At 43.5% G+C, this 21804-nt stretch overlaps 1 protein-coding gene across 18 annotated transcripts in view; it reads right to left on the bottom strand.

Annotated features, from left to right (window-relative positions):
* TSPYL5 (TSPY like 5) overlaps nucleotides 1-21804 on the bottom strand; it is a 289007-nt gene that overhangs the window by 248133 nt on the left and 19070 nt on the right. For 17 of the 18 annotated variants that reach the window (XM_012467982.3, XM_012467980.2, XM_012467979.2 and 14 more), the window contains exon 1: nucleotides 12835-15137. The exons of the other annotated variant lie outside the window; for it this stretch is intronic. In XM_012467982.3, coding sequence (XP_012323405.1) covers nucleotides 13800-15053 — 1254 coding nt within the window. In that variant the 5' untranslated portion in view covers nucleotides 15054-15137 and the 3' untranslated portion in view covers nucleotides 12835-13799. Of the gene's footprint in view, nucleotides 1-12834; nucleotides 15138-21804 lie in introns of those variants that run through there. 18 annotated transcript variants of the gene reach the window in all.

Raw genomic sequence — 21804 nt, forward strand, 5'->3', positions numbered from 1 at the left:
CTAGATCAAGTCCTGTCTGAAACCCAGATTGCCCCTGGACTTCTCAGTTCTATACATAATTTGAGTCTTGCTTTTTTATAACTTCCATCTAACTCCAAACTTGTATTCCTCTTTTACAGATTAAAAAAAAAAAAAACAACCTTGCTAAGTAACCTTCCAGTTTCCACACGCTAGCTAGTAGCTCTCAGGGTTTTGATATAAACACAGATATTCCTAACTCCAAGTCTTAGCTGTCAAACTCTACAAACTTCCATTATATTCCGTTCCCTTCACTCCGTGCTCCAGTCCCAACTCTAGTAAACATTTCGCAGACAACCATTCTGGAACACATGGTGTTGCCATCAGGTACCCAAAGCCAGTGACTCCAGCCAGGCTTCCTTGTACCACCATCCACATCCATTGCACTTTCTTGATTCCAGCTGGAGTTTCAGTTTGGTTGTGAAGGCCAGGGCTTTCAAACACAGACTTCAAGCCAGCTACAAGGTAGGCATGTTCTGCAATCTGCATTTTACCATTTTCCTTTAGCTAAGAGATCCACATCATTTTCCCACAATTGCATGTTGACCCAGGGGCTACTGGAGCACTCAGGGAATGAGAACTACCCATGGATGACTGGCAAACTGTCTCTTTTTAAGCTGGCTTTGGTCACCATGGTTGAAGCACAACTAGGGTCAAGGAGCATTTAAAATACCAAACAAGGTGGGGTGAGGCAGCAAACCCCTTACGCCCAACTCGAGTTAGAACAATCCCATGAAAAGAGAGCTGAGAAATGCATGGGGCATACCATGTTGGGAATGACTCTCCCTGTTTTCCCCCAGCCCTCAACTCAGAAGAAGCTGAGATAAATAACATCAGCTTTTCTGGGAGGACGATATAACAAAAGTCCAACAACAAAAAGAATGGCCTCCCAAATGGTGATTTTAGCAAAGTTACTGGGCTATGGGGAGGTTCTCCATCTGGAGGTCTAGAGCAATCACTACTCGGGGGGATTGTTGGTTTCAAATGATGACAACTACTCCTAGCCAAACTTTATAGAATCAACACAAAATTATCAGCAAAGCATATGCTTGTGTTTAATCTGCTCACAGGATTATGCTAGAAACTGGTCCAGCTGCTGTAGCATTTTGCATTATTCAGATGCCTCAAATGTAACTGTTGAAATAAATGTTCATCCTTAACTTGAATGCAAGGTGCCACCACTTGATTTCCATACTGCTTAGATCTATAGGGAACCCAGCAAAAAAGTCAACCATACTTGGTAAAGCTACCAGGGCTGATACTTAAAATTCATAGCTGGGGTTCACATCTCTTGCCAAAGCACCGAATACTTTTTCTAGTAGGCCAGCAATATTGATTTAACACCTAAAAATAATTTTCTTGGCCCAAAAGTCTCTGAATCATTGAGAAATATTAATATATGCATTTTATTTGGAAAGAAAGAATAGTAACAGAAAATACAAAATTAATCCCATTGATTAAAAAGAATTTAAAGTGCTTCCATTGACTCATGAGTAGGACAAAGAAACTCACAAAATCTTCCAAGAAGAATCTGCTGTAATGCCCTATGACCACTCGGTCATATGCTGGCTTTTGTTAAGTTTTTGTTTCATGTTTTCACTGAACTGTTCACATATATATGCACATACACACACACATATCTGTATATATATCATCTATCTATCTACTCTTCCCATTTAGATGAAACAGTAAGTGCAAGCCTGTATTCTACAGGGCCTTTGACCCTATGGTACCTAACTCATGCCTGAGATCACAGAAGGTACTAAACAAGCAAGCTGTCTGAATTGATGGATAAATGTTGACTATCTTCCCTTCTCCAAGGTGTTCTAGCAATGGTGGTCATGGAGCCTCCTGAGCCCCCGGCCTTAGGATTGTGTGGCGAGTGCCTATCCAATGGCAATGTTCCTTCTTCCTTGCAGTTCCCAGGGAAATAGTCCTGGTCAGCCCAAGCCAGTCATGGCAGTAACAGCCCCCTTTGCCAGCCATTTATCTAAGGGTGAAGACTCATTTCTGGCCAAAAAGATATAAAGCAAAGTCCATTGGGAGGCTTCAGGAAGTATTTTTCTCCCCAGTAAAAGAGAGAGGGTTCTAGGGGAGAGATCCTTGTTTGCTCCTTTTCCCAACTTTCCTGTTTTGAACACTGTATTTGAGGATACGATGCCTGGAACAGAAGGAGTCATCTCAGGGCCATGAGACAAGTTTGAAGACAAAAAGTCTTTGCCAAATCCAAAAATTTTGGAGGGGAAGGACTGGAAGGAAGGAAAGAATCTGGGAGCTTGATAAGTGAGTAGCTAAAACTAAGCATTGGATCACTTAACTCCAGATTCCTTATCACAAAAATAGTACCTGTCCTTATTCCTGGGCCTAAGTCAGGGTTTCTGTTACTTGCAACTGAAAGCATTCTAACTGATTCATATCACCCTTGTTAAAAACACGAGTAATTGTGTCTCCTCTCTTCTAGGAGGGAGGGTATGCTATAATTGAGAGAGCAGAGGTTTGGGAGCCAAACAGACTCCAGTCAGACAGAATTCTAGCTGAGTAACCCTAGGCAAGTTTCTTAATTTTCAAAGCTTCAGTGTAATTAACTATAAAATGTAGGTAATAATGAAGACTTCATAAGCTTACTATGATAAAAAAAAATAAAGTAAAACACAAATAACAACTATATATAAGTCACTCAGGCATGCAGTAAGTGCTCGATAAATGTTAACTCCTTACTTTTTTACTTTCCACATAATCCCTGTGTGGAATAGAAGGTCAATTAATTTTTTGCGAAGGGGAAAGCACATTCCCATGGTAATACCAAGAAACCTTGATTTGATTTTTCATCATCTTTCATATTCCAAGACAATACAAATGATAGGGATTGCTGTCCATGTGGGAGGCTGGAGCTCAAAGAACAGCTTCTAATCAGCAGGCCTGCCAACGTGGCCTGTACACAAACAAATCCCTCATTTAGAAGCTGTTCTTGCCTTTTGTTGAGCCTGATGCTATCTGTGACTCAGCCTCATCAAACCATCTGCTTAATGGCTCTATTCAGAAAGGCCCCCACCTTCTGGGCTGTTTTGGGCCAGCAGGGTCTCTGTTTCCCACAAACTGCCCACAGCTGGAAGCCTTTACAATGTGGACCCAATTCCTTGGTGGGCAGTGATCCCTGAGTGGGTGTGCATCATGCCCTGGCAGCCTTAGGCAGCAGGCAGTCAAAGTTGGCTTGCTGGCCACTCTCATGGCCTTCCTGGACACACACTTAGGTATGGCCCCACACACATATGTGCATGCACACATGCACACACACACACTTTCCACACTTTCCCTCCCTGGTGATTAGGCACAGTGATCGCCACCCCTTGGAGAGCTGGGAACCTATCTACAGTCACACTCTCCTCCCTCCTTCCTGAAGGCATGAGCACAATGTTAGCCTAACTCACAGACTCATTCTGCAAACCCCCACCGGAGAGGCAGTGCAGAATAACAGCTAAGAGCCTCTAGCCCTAGCTCCAGAAATTACAACTTACGTAACCTTGGGCAAGTAGTCACCTAACCCCTTTTAAGATCTTTTATCTCATCTGGTAAATGAGGATGATAATAGAATTGTTGAGATAATGTGCAAAACGTGCTTAGCACTGTGCTTGGCATGTGGTACCTACTCCATAAAATGGACTCTTCCAGTCCCCTTCCATCTCCTCCTGCCAAAGGACAACCCCAAGGCATGGCCCACCCACCATCTTAATTGGCCGTGGCTCATAGGATCAACACTTGGCACTAGTCCAAAATATTTATCAGATACCTCCTATGTGTGGGCATTTGAGATCCAGCAGCAAAGATCTTTAAGAGCTTACAGTCTAAGGTAAAAAACAAACTCAGAGACAAAATCATAATCATGAATCATAAATCCTATCAAGGAAAAGAAGGAGCTGTGAGAAGGAGTACACAGCACTCTTTCTCAAAATCAAAAGAAGAAGTGAGCAGCAGGAGTGGGAGTATCATTTTATTGAAAGTCAGATAAGATCTCTTGCTGAGAGAATGGCATGTAAGCTTGTAGGGACTCAGTGTCCCTCAAATAAATGCTAGAAGGATAATAAATGGTCCTCAAGCCACAGGTGGCACTAGTAGCAAGACAGGTTTTCAAAGCAGAAGATGAAGAGATCTCCTGATGATATGCTGGGGCCCCACAACCTTGCTTCCTTAGGGACAATCTGCTCTGTAATCATAACCACCTCCAGAAGGTGCCTGGGTTCCAAATGCCTCATCTTGCACCTTTGTCCCCCTCTAAGTGCCCTGAATTGCCTCACAAATCATCTAGTGCCACAGCACTTGGAAAAGCAGCACTGGGGTTTGATGACTATATTTTCCACCTAGTCTTGGAATTCAGTCTATTTAGTATTGAAGCTCAAAGTAATTTTCCCCTGGATTTACTCACTCTGTTCCACTCTGCAGGTTTAACCTCCTGTCCAGCTTGATTTTCAGTGAAACCACTTTTAGAGATTGTTTTTGTTCTACCTCAATTTTCTGGAGTCATTTAAATTCAAGGGACCTCTTAGGAGATCGCAGATTATATATACATATGTCTGTATATAGAGAGAGAAACATCCCTGGGAAAGTCACCGTCCAGAATCACACTGGCTTTGCTTTTTCTTGTTTTCAATCACAGACTCATGTGCTGTGGAACATTACTAAAGCAGTGTACATGGTAGATTTCCAACATTTTTCATTTGCTTTCCTGCTCTCTTCCATTTCCCTACCTGATTTCCAATGTGACAGTGATTTGCTGCCACTGTGTTTTTTGCCCAAGGCTTTGTGCAGGTAATAGCTTCCCTCTCCCATCTCTTTTAATCTATTTCTATTAGGTTCCTGCTTCTCCTTCACTTGAAGTTATTCCCAGTCTCTACTCCTGGGCTCTTCTAACCTCTCTGTAGTTTGTCACTGATGCCTTCATCAATTTCTAAGCACCATTCATTTGCTTATTCATTCAGTGCTTAATGAGCACCTACTATGTGTAGGCCACTAAGCTGTGGAAATACAAAAATGATTAACAAATACTGTTTGTTGTTATTCTTCTGTGATCTAAGGATCACATAGTCTCTGGTGGGAGCAGGCAGGTAAACAGGTAAGTACAAGTCATTACATTGTTACTGCAGATTGAAGTGTGGACAAAACATTGTGGAAATAAAGAAAAGGGAAGGATTAATTCAGCCTTGAAAGATTAAAAATTACGGCACAGAACAAGTATATCTGAGCCGTATCTGAAAGGGCTTTCTTGCTGAGCAAACAGCTTGTGTAAATATGACTGTTCAGAGAACCAGATATGGTTCGTATTGGCTGGAGCACAGTGCAGGATGGCAAGGGGAGATAGTTAGATACAAAGATGAGAGGAGTTTGGTAAAGGTTGGTTATGGCCAAAATATAGGTCAACTGAACAGTTAACTGTAATTGACTCTAAATATTAAATTAAAAAATCCACACGCTTGTAGTGACAGTAAAGAAATCATTCCCTTACTTGAGACCACTGGAGATATTATACCGACTTCTGATGCTGAAAATAGGTGATTAAAGGGAAGGAATTAAGTCTTTACACTGCCTTTTTAGGAGAAAATATAGTTCCCTGCCAGATGATTAAAGACCTTTCTTATACCAGAATACCAGCCAAAAGAAAGTCAATGTCATGAGTGGGAAAATTTTAAAAGGTGGGGGGATTATCTTGATTTTAAAAAGACTAAAGAGATAACAGCAGTCAAATGGAATGCCTGAATATTATTAAATCCTGATTGTAAAACTAATAGGGTAAGATAACCTTGGGAACAATAGAGAAATCTAAATATGGACTGGAAACTAGATGGTATTTGGGAATCAATTTCCAGTCTTATAGTGATCTTGTGATTATGTGGTAACCTATTTTTTTTGAGACAGAGTCTCTCTCTGTCACCCAGGCTGGAGTGCAGTGGCATAATGTCAGTTCCCTGCAACCTCCACCTCCCAGGTTCAAGCGATTCTCCTGTGTCAGACTCCCAAGAGGCTAGGATTGCAGTCATCTGCCACCATGCCCAGCTAGTATCCTTATTTTTAATGAGATCCACACTGAATATTTAGGGGTGAAGCATCATGCAACTAATTCAGATGGTTCAGCAAAGTAAACATATATACACACACAAAAATAGACAAACTAAATACGACAGAAAGTTCACAATCACTGAACTTAAGTTGTAGGCATACAGGTGGTCATTGCACTTTTCTGAATATTTGTAAGTTTTTGTGATAAGGAAGCTTGGAAGAAACAAAAGGTAAGGCCACATAATGGAGGGCCTGTTATGAGCACCTTTGGGATTCTGGATCCTACTGCTGAAGGTTTTAACCAGTAGTTGATCTTTGCATTTTAGAAAGCTCACTGATGTATTGTATTTACTCAGCTAGCATTTATTGATCACCCACATCAAATGTTGAGTGAACCCTGAGGTAGTGCTGTGGGAGATAGAAAAACCAAATGGCATTACCTGGCCAGAAAAGCATTTACCATGTAATAGAGGAGATGAGACACAAAACACTGAGCACAGGGTAAAGCCTTCATGTTAGACGAGGTAACCGGGAGACCTGGGGGAAAAAGCAGGTGCATGGTATTACACCAGATAATGTCTGCAAAATTATCTCAGAAAGGATAAAACTACAGGTGATTGAAAACAGCCTGTCAGCTCTAGCCCCTGAACTTTCCTTATTTCTAAATGGCAGAACCCTAACCCCATGAGAGATACTAGAAAATGCAAGATTTCCTTGAGGTAGGTTGTAGGAATGTGACCCATTTCTGCCCCAAAAGACCTGACTTAGGTCTCCTGAAATACACCAGGGACTACTGAAAAAGGTCTTTCCTGATAAAAACAGAGACATGTAAGAAGGCCCCCTCCTCCTTTCTTCATGCCTCTAAGTGCAGCTGGGTGAGGCTGTGATGCCTGGAGTTGGTGAATCGTGAGGGGAAAGCCAAGGGAAGGAAAGACAAGATGGCAGACTCAGATCCCTAATGTCATTGAGCTGCTGAGGACTACAACCTGACAACCTCCCATAACCAGACTTCTTCTTATAAAAGCAAAATTGCCCCTACTCCAATTCATTTATATGTAATTGTTGATACATATGGCCAAAAACTGTACTCAGCCCTCATCTACAAGGATACTGTATCTGGAGCCAATCCCAACCTTTGAACAACGCAGTTGAAAGAAGTCTCACCCACCATTGAGTCAAGTCGGTCCTGCTCCTAGTTGAGTTATGATCACATGCATGCTGTAGTTTGGGATGGTTAAAAAGTTTCACATTCATATGCCAACTCAGATTGATTGGCCAAAACTGGCTAATCTGCTGTACAGAAAGTTAAATAAAGGTTCTGTGGAAAAAAAAAGTGTCTAGATTGGCAGTGCCAGACATCTGCCCTGGGCCACATGCTTACCGTTGGAATCAGAAGCCCCAAGTTTGAGTCCTGGCTCTACTACTTTTGTGATTTTGGTTATGTAACCTCTTTGAGCCTTCTGATGGGATAGTTGTTATAATCAAGATAATGTAAGTAAATGTGCTTTGTAAACCATGAACTGTCACACAGATGGTAGCTACTTTGTCTTATATTTGCTCTGTCACCCAGGTCGGAGGGCAGTGGCACAATCTCAGCTCGCTGCAACCTCCACCTCCCAAGTTCAAGTGAGTATCTGTCAAATCTCAGCTGAGGACCAGGTTGACAGGACAGAGGGAGAAGAGAAATTCAAGGCTCGAGCCCTGGATGGTCAGTAGCTGGACACCTGACAGGAGGGCCCAAGGCCAGAGTTTCAGGTGAAAGTGAATGAGCAGTAGTGAAGTGTGACCCTGAACAGTGAAATACAGTTGGAGAAGATTCCAAAAGCAGAAGTGAAGACACTAAGGGCAAATAAAGACAGAAACCATGGACTGGATAGCCTATGCTCTACTTTTTTATTGTCCCAACACCTAAGGAATATGACCCTACCCATGAGTAACAGTGGCTCCCCATGGCTGAGAACTTTTCTGAATCTTCAGAGGGTCAAGTAAATTGGCCGAACTTCCCTCTCTAGGTGGCTCCAACATGCCTCCCTAGGGCAGTGTGTCTTTTCCTCTGTTGCAAACCACTATAGTAGACTAGAATGAAGAAACTCGAAGTGCAAGAAGAAATAACCCAAAGGGTAGAGATCTTTGGTAAGCTCAGGGCGGCAGGACCGTTTTATTTTCCTCTCCACCCTCACCTATAGCCTAGCACTAACCTACCACACTTCCAAAAAAGCTCAGGAGGTAACAGTTAAGAAATCAGAAGACTTTTTTTATAATAAAAGTCAAAGCTAAAAGGGGGGCCAAGGACTCTTGAGTCAGAATGACCCAAGAGGCTCTCCCTCTCCAGGTTATGGAAGACCTGAGTGCCTTGTGAAGTCTGACCTAAAGGCCAAGGGTGAGGGAGGCTTCCTTTAGACCCCTCTTCAACCCACACGGATCTAAAGCATTCACCAGCCCCATGCAGGAAACTAGAAAAAAGAGATTGACTGTCAATCCCAGGCGAAAGCAAAGAAGAGACTGAAATCTATGACAGGTGGGTCGGTGGGCAGGGTAGTGGGGTGCAGGTAGAGGAAGAACAATTCAAAGTTGTATTTGTTCATAGCTATATCTCCAATGTCTACACTAGAGACTGGTTCATATAAGAGGCAATGAATGAATGAGCCGATGGAGAAGTAGTAAATCCCAGATTGAATGGGTTGCCCAAGGAACTGAAGAGAGGTGTTTTAAAGAGGGCCTCGACAACAGAGGCCCCACACCCACAGGGAAGCAGGTGCATAAACTTAATTGAACTGAGCAGAGAGCCCCTCCCAAGTCATAATCCAAGCAGACTCTGAGTGAACCCTGAGAGGAGACTCAGGCCTGGAGAGGCTGCTCTCCATCCCTTCTGCATTCTACATATCAGAACAACTTCAGGGGTTTAAATTTTGTTTAACATGCAAAATTAAGAGATTCTACATAAAGATACTGTTGATAAACTGAAGATTATTTCCGCTTGAGTCAAGAGCTATATGTGTGTGCATTCTTGAACCAGACTGCCTGAGTTTAAAGGCTGGCTCATTCATTACCAGCATGATCCTGAATAATTTACTCAACCTTTTTTACCCCATTTCCTCAACCTCTTTTTACCCTATTTCCTCAACCCATCCCCTCATTAGATATAATTATCATTTGTCCTAAGGACTCAATATATTAATTGTATAACACCTGCAATAGTGCCTGGCACATGATATGCCTCAATACAATTAACTACCATAACATGCGAGGCACATATGTGTCAAAAGAATACAAGTTAAGATGCTGTCAGGGGTTATATTGCCCCTGCCCTCACACCAAATTTGTATGTTAAAGTCGTAATCCCCAATACCTCATAATGTAGCTGAATTTACAGACAGGGTCTTTAAAGGGAAATTAAAGTTAAATGAGCTCATTAGAGCGGGCCCCAATTCAAGATGACTAGTACCCTTATAAGAGATTAGGACATACACACACACAAGACCACGTGAAGACACAGAGAGAAGGAAGCTATCTATAAGCCGAGTGAGGTCCTCAGAAGAAACCAACCCTGCTGATATCTTGATCTTGAATTTCTAGCCTCCAGAACTGAGAAAATAAATTCCTGCTGTTTAAGCTACTCAGTCTGTGGTACTTTGTTATGGCAGCCCCAGAAAATTGATACAGATTTCCTTATGAAACAAATGTGGCCCACTTCACAAATTACCAAATTCAAATGCCCAGAATATAAGCAGTGCTTTAAAATTCATTCATTCAACACTGGAGCACCTACTATGCCCTGAACATTGCATATTTATTAAAACCCTTCACCATATAAGCCAATTTTATTTTCTTGTCAATAATCACCCACCTCTAATTTTATCCATTTTCTGCTGGGCAACTTAGTGTGGCACTTGGTGGTCTGCCACTGCTTCTCCTGATTAATGGGAAATGATCCCTGTTATGGATTTGAAGTGAACAGCATCAGAGGACGTAGTTCTCAACTCTGGCTAAACACTAGAATCACCTGGGAAGTTTTTAAAACATCTATACCCAGACCTTCCCCTTACCCCCTTCTGATGTAGTTGGTCTTTGTGTGGAGCTCTGGTAGTGTTTCTGTAAGCTTCCCAGATAATTCCAGTGTGCAACAAAGTTGAGCACTATTACTCAAGTTTAAAAGGGCCTTCAAGGTCACCCCCCTTTCCACTCAAAGTGCAGTTCACAAACCACCAGCACTGTCATCTGGAAGCTCATTAGAAATGCAGAATCTCAGGTTCCTTCCCAGAACTACTAAATCAGAATGCACATTTTAACAGGATTCCCCACACAATTCAGATGCACTCTAAAATTTGAGAACCACTGTATTCCCACTAGAATCTAGATTATTCTAATGGGAGTTCAGTGCTTCTGAATCAACTAGAAAGCATGTTAAAAACTAAGCAAACTGACTTCCTCTCAGGATCATATAATCTCAATATTTGGGAAAAAGGCCTAGAAATCAAAATTTTATGTATTTTTTGTGTATCTAGTCACGCAAGGGTCTGAGGCTTGGGAATCACTTATCTAGGCCAATGTATATATCCTTTCAACTGCCCAGACTCTGTTTAACAACCTTCCAATTCTTTTTTGAAAATCAGAAATATAACAGAGATACAGGTTTTTATTTTTCCATCATGCATGCAAACTTACAACTATTTTTACTGTTTAGGAACACAGAAATAATTGCATTATTAACAGGGTGTCAAATTACCGAGCACAACAACCAGTTACTGATTATTCTGGGGAGGTTATTTTCACAGAACACAGCAACAATTTCCAAATTATTCTTCCAAAACCAGAGTTATGAGACCAGTACAAGCTGATAACAATTCTAACGGCAAGTCTTCATGTTACACAGAAAAAAAAAGACTGATATTCTGGTGAAGGGTCTCAAATACCTTATCATATCAGAATTTTTGAAAGAGTTTTACAACAGAACAGGCTCTCTCTTCTTTTGTGAATACAAGGGAAAGGAAGAATCCCTCTCATTTCTTTTTGAGACTCTTTGTTAATTCTTGAAACACATTTCTAAGGCCCATCTCTGGAATTTCGTTAACAATAAAAGCAAAAAGCAGACCTGATGTGATTATGATAGTGCACCCCATCATTATCACCACCAAAAGACTACCAATCTCCCCAAGTAGTCACAGTTGCACTGGCATAGTGGCTTGGATTTTCAATAAACAATACAGGTGAAAAGAGGAAGATACAAATGAAACCAGGTTGACCGTAATTGGAAAGTGATGCAGCTAGGTGATGGGCACATGGGGTCCAAGTTCCTCTCCACTTCTGTGCATGTCTGAAAATATCCATAATAAACAGCAAAAAAATGATAACAACAACAACAAAAAGCAGACTTGCACAGCTCTATTTTCCCATTAGACTAAAATGGGGAAACTGGTTAAGACTTTAAAGGCAAAATGTGCAGCATATAGCATTAATCTTCTACATGTACAAAGCCACGCCTAGAGCAAAAAAGAAAGCATCCAAAGTATAATTATTCTGTTTCTGGTTTGTCTCTGTGGCTTATAAAATCTACTAATGATGAGATTGGACAGAACTTTGGGAACACCCTCAACTAGGCATCCTATTTGTCCATATTCACAACCCCTTCAATTCCCCTTTTCTAAGCTAGGGAGGTCACTGACAGACAGGCATGCTCCCCTGCGGCTTCTCAAGTCATTTCTGTCTGATTTTCCAGGCCTGCTCCATACCAGGCTCATGCCTACCAGACAGTTTTCCTCCTAATCCCCTGCCTAGCACACCCCTGCTACAACTTTAAGTCAAGGACTCTCTTGAGGAACTTAGAATGAGGCCTCCCTAACAAAAGGGAAGGTAGGAAGAACAGGTGTAGATATAGTCCTTCTTCCCCACCCTCAGGGATAAGAGAGGGAAGGGCCCAGCTCTGCTTTTACATGCACTGGAAATAACCTGGAAATCCAAAACAGATTCTGCCCATCCCCATCCCCATTCCCCAGGAGAAGCTTACGATGCTCCATATTGGAGACAAAAGCCTACTCCTGGAGCTACTTGAGGTAGAAGCAAAGAGAGCAAAGGACTGCTGAAAGTGGGAAAGCTAGGCGTTGAGGTCCAGATGGCCAGAGGCTATCACAAAGGAGGAAACAGCAGGAGGCACTTGGGTCTTAGGGAGAATTAAAACAAAGTTGGGTCTTAGGGAGAATTAAAACAAAGTGGAAATGAGTAAACACTAGTCTATGACATGGCCGCCTTGGGGTTTGTAACTCAAGCAGATGCTAGGTGTGAAAAGGATTTTCAACTTCAGAACTGCAGAGTGAGCCCAGGAGACAGGTTCAGGGTCTGCCAGCAGATCCAGTCGGACTTCTGGTTTCCTCAACTCTCTTTCAGCCTAATATGTGTGCACAGTGCCAAGTTCTCAGCTATCTCCCTAGCTTTATGTAGAAAACCGTGGTTTTTCAGTTTTTTTCTCTGTGGTACTATTTAAACAAAATAAAAAGGAATAAGGAAGGAAGGGTGAAGGCAGAAGGGGAGGAAAGGAGGCTACCAGGAAAGGGAGAGAAGAAGAGAGGGAGGAAATGAGGGATGGAGGAAGGCAGGCAAGCCAAGTAAGAAGTATGAGTGACCTGAAGTCAAGCAAGCAGAGGCCCACAGATAAGAAATAACCTCTTCTCCAGAACCCCTACTATGGCACTCTGCTCCTGTCTTAGAAGGGAATGAGGGAAGTTGACAAAGATATCTGGCTGGATTCCATATAGGCCCAGTCCTCACCCTCACCTGGAGCCACAGCATGACAGTGAACACAGGTCCACACATACCAGCCTGCCCAACAGTCTAGCAGCCAGTAGAGTTCCTGGAAGGCTGGGGAGGGTAGGTGTGTGTCTCATGCACTGGCAGGGAGCCTTGGTCCACAGGCAGTTCTTGAGGTCCTTGTTGACCAGGAAACCAACTGAGGCTGATAGCAACCCAGACAAAACTTAATGGCTTGATACTGACAGGGCATGGCACAGATCTTGATGAAAGTTCACCAGTAGATGAAAGTTCACCAGCAGAAGGCCCCAGAAACAGGAAGAGACACACGATGGTATAGAACACATGGCATACTGTTTCTTGCCCTTAACCTCATGCATGCCCAGCAGTCAAGTGCCATTCTGCAGAACATCAAGCAGGATGGGTTTCTTGGACCACAGGCCAAAGCCAGAGATGAAGTAGGTGACATCTTAGCTGGTGACCCCAGATCCACAGAACAGTAAGTGCTGGCTGATGACCAATACCATGTGCACTGACTTCATTCTGCAGTGGCAATGGAAAAGCTTGCATAGATGACATGCATGGCCAGCATGAACACAAAGCCCAGCAAGTCACTGGCCCTGAAGGAGCAGAACTTGAAGATGCACTGGTCGTCCTGGAGGATGACTCATGAGTGTCCATGTTAAAGACAAGTAGGGAAGGCCAGAGCCAAGAACAAGGTCCAGGCAATGTAGATAAAAGGCAGCACACATCTAAAGCATGTGTGCTTAACATTTAAACAGTCCAGGTGCGATCACATAACGTGACACTAACATGGAAAAGCAAGAGGCTATGATGAGGCAAAAGAACATGATCATAAATGCCATATTCTTGTAACTAAAGTCCAAAGGGTCTAGAGTACACAGAGGCCAACATGAAGAGAAGGCAGAGAGCCAAACACGTAGTCAACCAGGAACAGTCCGGCAGGAGGCAGCAGGGAGACTTGTGCAGCATCAGTTGGACTGGCTCACCCCAGGCTGAGGAGTTGCCACTGGCTGCTTTCCTGGACCTTGCCTGCCTTCTTTTTCCTTTCCTTTCTCTACACGAGGCCCTTCACTCAAAAGGTAGAACTGCAGGGGATTGGGCCACAGTTCCTCGTTGATTATCTCCACAATCTTGTCAGACTCAATGGAGCTGTGGTTTGAAAACCACCCAAAGAAGCTACGGTTGTTTTCTGGGTTTCCCTGGCTTACGGACTGGAGGTCATGCCCTGGGAGCCACTGGATTGGAGTTGAACGAGACACTACCTGGCCAGAAGGACCACACCCATATTCCTTGATGAGCACCTTATTTTGGAAATACGGGTTGCGATCGAAGTAGAACTTGATTTTGTAGCCCAATCTGGCAAGGCCAAGCTCTTCCACTTCCAGGCTGCTTAGGTAGCTCAGTACCTCTTTTTCTTGGTTGTTCAGAAAGGATGCTAGCTGGGGGTGGTTCTGAAATGCTTTCCCCCAGAAGCCTGGGACATTTTGGATGAGGCGGTTCCTGCGCTCCAAGTGCTGCAGTCGCAACTGCCCAAACTTCCTCGAGAGCCGAAGGTAGGCCCTGTCCGCCTGCGCGTTCATGTTCTCCAGCTTCAGCTGCACGTTCTCCAGCGTATCCATGCTGCCTTCCGTCGCTGGGGACCCCGACCCTGCATCTCTCTCTTCCTTCTTTTCCTCCCCGGCTGAGACGGAGGTATTCTCCCCTGCCGCCCCTTTCTTTTGCTTCCTACTAGCTATCACCTGAGGCCCCCTCCCCGCGGTGCTACACGTTTCTGGGGCCTTCTTCCCGGGAGGGCCACGCCGGTTTCCACCGCGGGGGGCATTTTTCGGCCTTCCCACGATTCCCGCTGTTCCCACGAAGACAGTGTCTGCGACCAGGCGCTCCGAAAAAGATACGGCCTTCCCGGGGCCGGGACTGGCCGCAGCCTGCCCGCGGTCCCCCGCAGCTCGGGCCCGCAGAGCGAGGCCACAGTCCAGGGGGAGCCGGCAGGCGGCCTCCTCCCCAGGCCGGAGGAGCTGCGCAGACGCAGCGGTTTCCAGGCCACCCCACCCCGCGCCAGCCTGCACCTGTAGCGCCCGGATGTCCTCCCCGAGACTCTGGTACTGTGAAGGGTCCGGGTCGCGCGGGGCGTCGTCAGGAGTAGGGCGGACTCGGGCTTTGGCGCGGCCTTTGCCCCGGCTTTTGGCGCGGGAGGATTTTCGACCCCGACTTCGGCCGCTCATGGTGGCGGCGGATACGGCTTCAAAACCACGCTGTGACCCTGCGGCTTCTGACGCCAGCTCGCTATAGGGAACGAGCGGGTCTCTCCACGGCGCCGACGTCACGACCGTACGACTGCACCGTCGCGCGAGGACGGGATGCGCCCAGTGATTGGCGCCGCCGCCGCGGCTGCGCACGAGACGACCCCCGCGGGCACTCCCACCCCCAACTCTCGCGCGGACTCGCTTTCGCTCTTAGCAAGTTTTTCTGACCTGCGTCCGGGGGATGCGTCCGGGGAAGGGGAGGGGTGCTGCCCTTTCATCTCTTCCCTGCGGTCTCATCGTGCCTTCAAGGTCTTGGTAAACAAGGCAGCCCTAAGAGCCATCACCACCTGTCCCTATCACCTGCTTTCTAAACTAAACATCTTCAGCTTCTCCAGTTATCTCTTGTAACAGCTGTATGAAGAAAGTGCTCGGGCCTGTGTGTCTCTCTTTGAACCCCTTTCCTGAGAGATTTGCTCTGGTAACTCCAGAGAACGTAAAGGTGAATGCTATAATGCCGGGCTTCAAAGCCATTTGGTACGTAGTGGATGGTGGTAGAAATTATAAAAACAATAGCAACTAGTATTTTGTATCATTTGTGCCAGGCACTTTACTAGGTGCTTTAAATGCATTGTCTCAGTTGACGAAGGAGGTATTGGTATCATTTCCGTTTTCCAGATAAGAAAAATGCAGCTCAGGACACCCGAGCACATTCCCTAGGTTACACAGTAAGGGATGGAAGCACAATTCAAACTCAAGGCTATGGGACTCCGTATCCTATGCCTTATATTTGGAAATGACAAGTCCTTCCAGACTTGTTCCACTGTAAATCACCAGGCTGGCTCTTCAGAAGTCTGCCTTGCTCCTTAACAAACAGGCTTCTGTCGGCCACCTGACCACCTCTTCTGCCTGGGAACATCACCCGAGTCCCCCAGCTGCCTCAGTTTACAGAGCTGGACTATCACTCAAGGTATAGGAGCAGAAGTGAAGACTTGTATTAGAGCTCTTGAAATTGGAGTACGACAAGAATGTGGTCAGAGGTGAAATTATTATTCAGGGAGCAGATTGAAGTTCAGAAGCAGAGCCTCCACGTGGCAATGCAGAAGCCCTAGAAACTTCTTACACGGTGCATGGAAACAGCCGGACAACCTGCCTCATCGTCCCGGAGGCAGCCTTGGACCACGCTCTTTCTAGCGAGGTAATAGGCCCATGAATACTGAGGGACCCGTGGCTAATGTAAAAATATAAAGAAAACCCTTTTGAGGTGGTCTTTTCAGGTTCAAAGAGAACAAAAAGGCCCTTGTAACCAGCTAGCAGAGAGAAGCCCAAAGCCTCTGGTAGCTCATTACTCAAAAAGTGTGTCTGTGGACCAACAGCTTGATATCACCTGAAAGCTTGATAAAAATGCAGAATCTCAGGACTTTCCCCAAACCTACTAAATCAGAATTTGAATTTTAACAAGATCCTGGGTGATTTTTATACACCCTTAAGTTTAAGGAGACAATTTAAAGAGGAAATATTTTTATACAGATGGCCCTATTTTAAGCTAGCCTAATACAAGTGATGTCTCATTTTCTCAAAAGCTCTAGAATAGCCTGCAAGAGACCCTGTATGATCAGGCAAATCCCCTTCCTGCCACTATATGAGTTACCTCTCTGACCTCATCTTCTTCTCCCTCTTCTCTCCCATCTGCAGCTACACTGGCCTTCCTGCTGTTCTTCAACCCACTAGGTAAACTCCTGCCTCATCGTCTTTGCACTCACTGGCTCTTCCTTCTGCCTTAAACGCTTTTCCCCAATGTGGTCGGTGGCGTTGGCCAGCTGCCTTTACACTTGGCTTAAATGTCACCCAAAGACCATCCTATTTAAAATGGCCACCCACCCCATCCCTTTTACCCTATTCTACCTTTTGTTTATTCCAACACACTATACCAATTATTTATTATGCTTATTAACTATCTCTTCTCTAGAATGTCAGCTCCATGAGGGAAGAGATTTTTGTTTTGTTCACTGATGTAACCTCAGTGCCTGCAACAAGTGTCTGACATACCAAGAGTGCTTAATAAATACTTGTTGAAAGAAAGAAGCAGTCAAAGCAGAGTTTTCAAAAATGGGTTTGTAAATGATTGTCTGAAGTTCAGAATAGCTCCCCTTTTCCCACAGAAGCCATGCTATGGATGCTGTATTCTCAGATCAACTCATGGAAACCTACTAAACTCATAATTTAACCAAAAAATTATCTTTGGTTACAGAGCATCATTTAGGGACAGACTATAAGTAAAAATCTAGAGTGACAAATTTAAAAATTAAGTTGGGAGAATTAATATTTGACTTAAAAGGGATTAATTAGTGCAAGGATTATCTTAAATTCTTGTTGAAGGCCCTTTCATAATCACTTCTTCGCAAGGCCTTCTGTGATCACCCCAGACCGTAATAAGCAGCCTTGTCCTTGATCTCACAGAGCACTTGTTAACTATAGTATTCATTTGGTAGTGGAACACACACTGTTTTGTACCAGTTCTTTTACAGAATTACCTCTTAAGCTGGATAATCACAGCCTGAAACTTCCTGTAAATCTCAGAAAAAATTTTTTAAAAAAATCAGCTGACGCATTTGCCAACCCTCTACAGACTTCAGATATTGATGGGTTGGCCCTCTTCTTAGAACACTCACAAATCAACCCATCTCTGTTGTCAGGAGTCTTAATCCAGCATCAGCATTTGCATCATGTAGCAGTCACCAATGGCTAAACCACTGCAGGATTAACATAGGGCTGGCCCATTGCGATGTGTTTATTATACAATCTGCCTTGAGCCTTTTTTCATCATGTCAAAGAGGTAAGCATCAGATGAAGGGAAATAAATGTGAGACTGACACCTTTTATAAAAATACCCTTCTGCTCTAAGTCACCCAGTTCCCCATGACTTTTGTATTTAAGAGTTTGGTCTGTGCTGCTGAACTGGACTGTGTGTTTTCTTCTTGGGTAATAATATTTAACTTTATGTGGAACTGTAGCTTGTGTTCTTAATTGGATAGTAAACTATATAAATGTGGAAACTGTGTCTCTTTTTACTTTAATCTTTCAGAGCATCTAGCATGGGACCTTGTACATACCAGTAATTATAATGAAAGTTTACATTTATTTTATATTTTATATAGTGCTATATCTTAACTCATTTAATCTCCTCAATCACCCCATGGGGCAGGTGCAATTATTCTTGTCTTGGTGAGGAGTTTACTGCCACACAAAATGGTTCAGTAATTTGCCCAAGGTCATGCAGCTAATAAATGGTTTTTGCTCAAGCGATCTGACTCCAGCAGCATGCTCTTAATTAATACTCCATGATGTAAAATTATGGCTTGAGAGATTAAAACTCTCTCTAATGGGTAAAAATACCTTTTAATCTTCAAAAATCATATATATTAAAAATACATATACACACATATGCAGATACATACATATACACATAATACATACATCAATTTGTCACAAGTTATTTATGGGGTGTACAATATAACTGGCATAGCAGTACTCAACATGAATTTAGTTTCAACAACCCATGATGAGAATGAAGCATCTCTATTTGCACTGCATTTATCATAAGCATCCTGTGAATACTATGAAAGAAATGCAGGTTTACTATCATGAACTCAGAGATCCGGGGGTGTTGTGACTTTCTCCCAATGTCAGCAGGCTTAAGTTCATGGTAATATAAGCATTTAATTGATTATTTCTAATGTAGTATTTCTTTATCAGCAAATATTTATTAGCAATTCATAAAAACATTTTTCAAATGTTTATGTGTATGATGTATATATGTATGTATATGTATATGTATGTGTTTGTATATAATTCAAATATTAGAATAAAAAGTCTTCACTTTTGTTCTCTGAATATTGTGCTTTCTCCATTCCTTTTGATATCTGTTTTCTTTGAATCACAGAAATTAACAAGCTGGGAAAAAGACATTAGTCATCCAACCTATTCCCCAGCTAAGGGAACCACATTCTCCATCATTTCTCTTGTAGAGCTTTAGGATCCCAGACTTGACATTTTTAGCCACAGGACGTTTCTGTTGTTCCCCAAGGAGATAGCTTAAGTCTATTAGATGGCAGTAAGTATTGCTTACTGTGTGGAATTTTGCCAACCAACCCTCCCAGGTTACTAAAGGGCATGGAAAAGAAGGCAGTGTCCTAAGAAATATTTTCATAGTCAAGGAGGGAGGGAGAGAAAAATCTGCCTCTTATGATAAATTTTAAGACTATTTGAAGTTAACATCTTGAGAAATTTGCCTAGCTCTTCTCAGTTTCTCCCCAAAGAGCAAAATTTTATGGTAGACCACCTAAGTTATTTCAGTTCATATCCTATAGGTAGCTATAAACTATTTTAAAATATTGCCAGATGTATTCTTTCTTCTTAGCATTTCCTTTTTATCCTGCAACATCTTAACCATTAAAGAAGATCTTAGGCTAAGGCTTTTGTTCTAGAAAAGGGGAAAAAACAAAGAACTCAGCAAGTAGAATTTCAGCAAGTCAAATTCTTCACTTTGAATTTCAAAATTGGCACTTGAAAGGGAAAGACACAATAGCATGGAAAGAGAAATACATATATTTGAAGAGCTAAATGTGTGCACACGTGCACACACACTGCCTCTACTCTCACTGTGTGGTGTGTGTGTGTGTGTGTGTGTGTGTGTGTGTATTTAGTTCTCCAAAGATAAATCCTGGAGCACTAACAGCATAGAGTTGATAATATTATTCATAGACGAGGAAAAACATGATGATATACAAGCCATTTCTCCGCTACACAAAGAGGAGTTAAGAACCTTTTCTGGTCTGGAGTCGAGAAACTTGGAAAAGATTGAGAGAGTGAATAGTTGATGTAGGGTCATGAGAAATGCTTCTCACAGTGACCACATAGTGACTTCTCCAGGGGTCAAAACCCTTGGAGCATTGGTAAAGACCACCTTCTCTGGATAAGATAAAGGTATGAGAATAGGGAGAATTTGTTCCCAATTTGACAATTGGAACTCAGACAAGAAAGGGCTTTTCTCAGAGGGCTCCACACCATCAAAGGGCAGCCAAGTCAGTATAAAAGTATGTATAGGGTAACAAAGAAAGTTCTGAAATGGCCTGTCTCACCCTCTATGCACCCCACTCCCAATCTCTTGCAGCCCTAGAATGAAGTGGAAGAGCAGCCATATGTTCCTCAGGCTTACTAAGAGAGGCCCAGAGGTTGGCTAAGAGCAGATGGAGTCCAACTGGGTCTTGCAAGGTAGGCACAGAAGTTGCAGAGTGAAGGGCTTGGTCATCAGAAACCATAGGGACGTGCCGCATCAACGGACACAATGAGAGTAGAGGCAGATTCCAAAGATTAGGCAGAGCCAACTACACTTCAGCAGAGGCCAGCAAAGGCAGATGAGATGCCGGAGTGCAGTGGTATGATCTTGGCTCACTGCAACCTCTGCCTCCCGGGTTCAAGCGATTCTCCTGCCTCAGCCTCCAGAGTAGCTGGGACTACAAGCGTGCACCACCATGCCCAGCTAACTTTGTTGTATTTTACGTAGAGACGGGGTTTCACCATGTTGGCCAGGATGGTCTCATCTCTTGACCTCATGATCCACCCGCCTTTGCCTCCCAATGTGCTGGGATTACAGGTGTGAGCCATCGTGCCCGGCCTCCTCCCCATCTTAATCAATACCTACAGAATCGATCAGGTGGGCCAGATGGCCCTTGGGCTTCACAGATTAAGATAATTAGAACACCAGACAGATGTTCAAGCTGGCATTTTTCATAACTAAGACAAGAAAAACCTAACACTTTATCTTCCTCGGAAAAAGGCAAGCTCCATCTGGTCTTGGGCATGAATCAGTACTAATTCATATGCTATCTAGCTAAAAATGGGTCCAACCATATTTAGGCAAAATATGGTATAAAAAGGAATTATGTGTTAGTAAGTTTGTAAGAGCTCCCACCACAGAATCTGGATTGAAATATGATAGTAAAAGCCTAATAGAATACTGAGTACACTGAGTGTACCAACATTTTACAGATACTCTAAGAGAAAGATGCTGGTTCTAGCAAGCAACTAGACTCCCTTCTCTAGGACCAAATCTCAGAGAGATGAAGGGCTCTGAGATGGGGGGAGCCTCACAGCTATGAGCTCTGAATGACTGGGGGAGCAAAAAGACCTAGAAACACAAGGCGAGGTACAAAGAAAGATTAAAGATCTATTTCTGGAACCTAGACTTACCGAGGGTACTCCTCCCATGCCATATGCTATTTCGATAGGAGAAAATATGCAAAACAAGTCACAGTTTGAACACGGAATGGTTATTTTGCTCAGAACCGAAAGAATATTTACCATTCTGTGGCTAAACATAGGACCTGTATTTCAAGAGGCCAGGGGATTTATGCTTCTCTCTGTGACATGTTCTGTTAACTTCAAGCCCCAGTGTTTCATTGCAAGAGTAGTGGAGGGACCCCACTGTAGCAGGCAGGGATCATCCTGGAAATGACACTGAACACCAAGCAGGCTCCTGTAGAAGATTTACAAATGTGAGAGCAACTCCCGAAGTACCTGGGCGCCCTACCTGCCACACAGAGGAGAAATGAAATATAACAGAAGTGCCTTTGGGAAGGAGATGACAAATATTCCTCCTGTCTCTTGCCTTCCATCACTCATGCCAATTAAAAAGTAAAACAAACATAGCCAATGACAACAATCAATTCTC

The sequence above is a fragment of the Aotus nancymaae genome, unplaced genomic scaffold, assembly GCF_030222135.1.
Source record: "Aotus nancymaae isolate 86718 unplaced genomic scaffold, 86718_ANA_hifiasm-v0.15.2.pri h1tg000036l, whole genome shotgun sequence".
Taxonomy (NCBI): domain Eukaryota; kingdom Metazoa; phylum Chordata; class Mammalia; order Primates; family Aotidae; genus Aotus; species Aotus nancymaae.